This window comes from Triticum dicoccoides, chromosome 2B, assembly GCF_002162155.2.
Source record: "Triticum dicoccoides isolate Atlit2015 ecotype Zavitan chromosome 2B, WEW_v2.0, whole genome shotgun sequence".
Lineage (NCBI taxonomy): Eukaryota > Viridiplantae > Streptophyta > Magnoliopsida > Poales > Poaceae > Triticum > Triticum dicoccoides.
In genome coordinates, this window is record NC_041383.1 from 124,906,779 (window position 1) to 124,911,091 (window position 4,313).

At 43.8% G+C, this 4,313-nt stretch overlaps 1 protein-coding gene across 1 annotated transcript in view; it reads left to right on the forward strand.

Moving 5' to 3' along the window:
• The window catches only part of LOC119367339 (probable pectinesterase 66), a 4,533-nt gene extending 471 nt beyond the window's left edge, over positions 1–4,062 (forward strand). Inside the window, exon 2 of the mRNA XM_037632878.1 lies at positions 3,234–4,062. Coding sequence (XP_037488775.1) covers positions 3,234–4,062 — 829 coding nt within the window. The remainder of the gene's footprint in view (positions 1–3,233) is intronic.
• Positions 4,063–4,313: the final 251 nt, after the last annotated feature.

Genomic DNA, 4,313 nt, shown 5'->3' on the forward strand with positions numbered 1-4,313 from the left:
CGCCAGAAGTAGGAGGCCCGATCAGCAAAAAAAAAGAAAGAAACGAGGCCCAATCGACAACAGCGATGTCCGATCCCAGCGGCCAGCGATCGCGAGATCGTTCCCATGAAACAGCGAGAGATCCTCTGGAAAAAAAGAAAGATAGCGAATTAGAGAGCAATCAGCGCCTGGACGTGATTCTCTTCCTGTTACGTTCGACGCCTTTCTTCCATCACGAAGAGTTTCCAGGTCCCAGCCCTACGCCCCTACCTGCTGGCCGCCGACGCCGTGCACGCACAGACGCACTCCGACCTCGCCGTCCCCTGGTAATTTCCTTTCTAATTTGATTATGTTGGTCGTTGTTTTCAGTTCTGGGGCCTCCATCTTCACCCCAGGGCCTGCTTCACCCTCCTTTGGTCTTTTCTCAATTGCTCTCCTCTCGGCAATCTGCAGACTCTAGACAGGTACAGACTACTGAAGTTTGATCGTCAGGATTCTGGACATTAGGTATTGAGGTATATTATTCATACAAAAAATTCTTTGGACTTTGGTTTACAGCTAGCACCGTTCAACAATTGATTCAATATTATTTTTTCAGCATTGTGTTTGTTCTCATGGCGCCCAGCAAGAGGAACTATCCATCGGGTAGCCACAAAAGGAAAAAAAAGGAGAAAGAGAATAAACTTATAAAGTCACAGCGCGGAGGTATTCGCAATTTTTTCATGCCAAGTGATATTGGTGCCTGTATTACTCCGCCGGACCCAGCTGATGCATTGGCGATTGTTGCCATTGTGGAAGAGCAACAAACAAATGAAAACTCGGACTCTAATCAGCAAGAAGAAAATATCAACTCCAACATCGGCGATGACAATGTAAGTGGCTCCGAGAATGTAAGTAATTCGTCGGATGCACATGCCCAATCTGCTAGTGTTGATGAACAACCAGTTTATACTGCCGATATTTATGATCCAAAAAACTGGGATAATCTTGAAAATAAAGCAAGAGATATCTTAGTTGAGAAAGGGCCTATCAGAGAGGAAAAAATGGAATACCATGTAGATGAAACAGGAAGACATTTTTCGTATGCTCATTATCATAGAAAATTAAGCAATGGAGAGGAACATGATAGGAAATGGCTAGTTTATTCAAAAAATGTCAATAAAGTTTTTTGTTTCTGTTGTAAGATCTTCAAGTCTAGCACCAACAGGAGTCAGAGTTCCTTAGCACATGATGGACTAGGACATTGGAGGCATATTAGTGAGAAGCTCAAAGAACATGAAAATAGCATTGAGCATATTAATAACATGAACAAGTGGAATGAATTGAGAGTTAGACTGAGAAAACAGGAAACTATTGATAAGGATTTGCAACATCAAATAACAAAGGAGAAAGAACGTGTCAGGCAAGTTCTGTTAAGAATAATAGCAGTTGTGAAATATCTTGGTAAACGCAACTTGGCTTTTCGTGGAAGTAGTGAGCAGCTTTACAAGGATGATAATGGTAATTTCTTAGCTTGCATTGAGATGATTGCAGAATTTGATATGGTAATGCAAGATCACCTTAGACGTGTTGAGAACAAGGAAACCCATTATCACTATCTCAGTCATAAAATACAAAATGAGCTGATATCTCTTTTGGCTTCTGACATCACATGTTCTATCATAAAGGTTGTTAAAGAGGCTAAGTATTTCTCTGTTATCCTAGATTGTACCCCTGATGTTAGTAATCAAGAACAAATGACCTTTTTAGTTCGATGTGTTAATCTGTCTGATGGCAAAATAAAAATTGAGGAGTACTTTCTGGGGTTCTTGAAAGTGGATGACACTTCTGGCTTAGGGATTTTCAAAGTACTGCTTGATTCTGTTGAGTCTTTTGGCCTAAATATTCAAGATATAAGGGGTCAAGGATATGATAACGGTTCTAATATGAAAGGAAAATACCGAGGGGTACAATCTAGGTTACTTGATATGAATCCAAGAGCATTATATATGCCATGTGCTTGTCATAGCCTAAATCTCACTCTCTGTGATATGGCAAAATCATGTGAGAAAGCTGTTTCATTTTTTGGAATTGTTCAACGCATATATGTATTATTTGCTGGCTCTACAAAAAGGTGGAATGTTTTGCTTAAACATGTTCCTAGTTTGACCGTGAAATCATTGTCCAATACTCGTTGGGAGAGTAGAATCAAAAGTGTTACAGCAATAAGATATCAAGCCGCTGAGTTAAGTTCATCTTTGTCTGAGTTACGTCATGCTTCTGACACTGATCCTAAAGATAAAAGTGATGCCAAAAATTTATTTGATGCACTTGGTCGCTTTGAGTTTATAGTTGGTATGATTATCTGGCATCATGTTCTATTTGCTGTAAATAAAGTTAGCAAGATGTTGCAATCGTCAACCATGTGCATTGACTCCGCTTTGAAGCAAATAAAAGGTATAACAAAATATTTTGAGAAGTACAGAGATGAGGGGTTTTCTTCAAGTCTGACCATCGCTAAAGGTATTGCAACTGAAATGGGAATAGAGCCATTGTTTCCAGTGAAACGTCATGCTAAGAGGAAGAAACAGTATGATGAAAGTGATTGTCAAGAAGAAATCTTGGAAGCTGAGAAGGCTTTCCAAGTTAAATATTTTAATGTTTTGGTTGATATGGCGATCACTTCTTTGAATGATAGATTTAAAGAACTCATGGTCTTTAAAGATATATTCGGATTTTTATTGAGCTCGGGCACTCTCACGTCATTAAGTGACAATGAACTTGAAGAATGTTGCACAAAATTTGCAGAAACTTTCTCTCTTAATGGTTCATCTGATGTTGAGGTATACGATCTTATTTCTGAATTGAAGATTATGAGATTCACTTTGCCAGATGGCGCAATATCTGCTATGGAGATTTTCAGGCATGTCAGAGAAGTTGATTGTTACCCCAATATATCCATTGCCTATCGCATCTTATTTACTGTGCCTGTGACGGTCGCATCGGCCGAGAGAAGCTTTTCAAAGTTGAAATTATTGAAGAATTATTTGAGGTCAACCATGACTCAAGAGAGGTTAAATGGTTTGGCCACATTATGCATCGAGAAGAAATTATTGGATGAGATTGACATCGACCCCATCATAAGTGACTTTGCATCGAGGAATGTTAGAAGAAAATTTTAAGGTATTATGTATATTTTTTTGGATACACATACAAATTTTGGATTTAATTGTTACTACTACTAATAATAATAATAATAATGGCTTGTATATTAGGGCCCCCCAATTTTTAGTTCGTCCCGGGCCCCCGAAATCTCAGGACCGGCCCTGGCTGGAAGGGGAGGGCCACTCGAGCACCGAGATCTACTTCGATGACCACGCCCACGGCAGCACCGACCGCCTGATGCGCCGCGGCGCCGACGCGATGCAGACGTACGAGACGGCCACCTTTAGTGTCCACTCCAACGACTTCGTTGCCCGGGACATCGCCTTCACCAACACGCACAACAGCGTCAACAAGAGTTGCGTCACCCAAGCGCTCGCGGCGCTGGTCGACGGTGAACGGATCGCCTTCCACCGTTGTGCCTTCAGCGGCTTCGAGGACACGCTCTGCGACAACACCGGCCGGCACTACTTCCGTGAATGCGTCATCAAGGGCGGCGTCGACTTCATCTTCGGCTACGCCCGGTCCATCTACGATGGCTGCACCCTCGTGTCCAACATACCCCGGCGGTACGGCCGCCGCCGTGCCGGGTGGGTGACGGCGCACGCCGGGCAACACGCCGGCGACCCCGGAGGTTTTGTGTTCAAGGGCGGGGAGCTCCGAGGCACCGGGCGCCAGTATCTCGGACGCGCGTGGAACAAGTACGCCACCGTCGTCTACTACCACGTGAACATGTCCAGCGTCATCGTACCGCAGGGGTGGGCTCCGTGGCACGCTGGCAGCGAGACTAACGACGTCGTATTCGCAGAGGTTGGGTGCACCGGGCCGGGCTCAGACATGGCTAGGAGAGTGCCGTGGGAGAAGCATCTGACGGAGGCGGAGGTGGAGAAGTTCGTGGACATGAGCTTCATCGACGACGGTTGGCTAAGCAAGCAGCCATAGCCGGGGATCGATCGGATGACGAGTAGAGCTGCACACATATGGCATAGGAAATAGCAGGATGAGTTGTGCGTTTACACTCATTTTACATTGCGGTCTAGAGAGAGAGAGAGAGAGAGAGAGAGAGGCCTGGCCTTCTTGTTCCCTACTAACTCCGATGTGCAAATTAATGGCACCAAAAGTAGGCCAAAAAATTGGTACTCTCTCAGTTTCAAATTTACTCAAATGTATTCTAAGTCATATTTCTTTAAAGT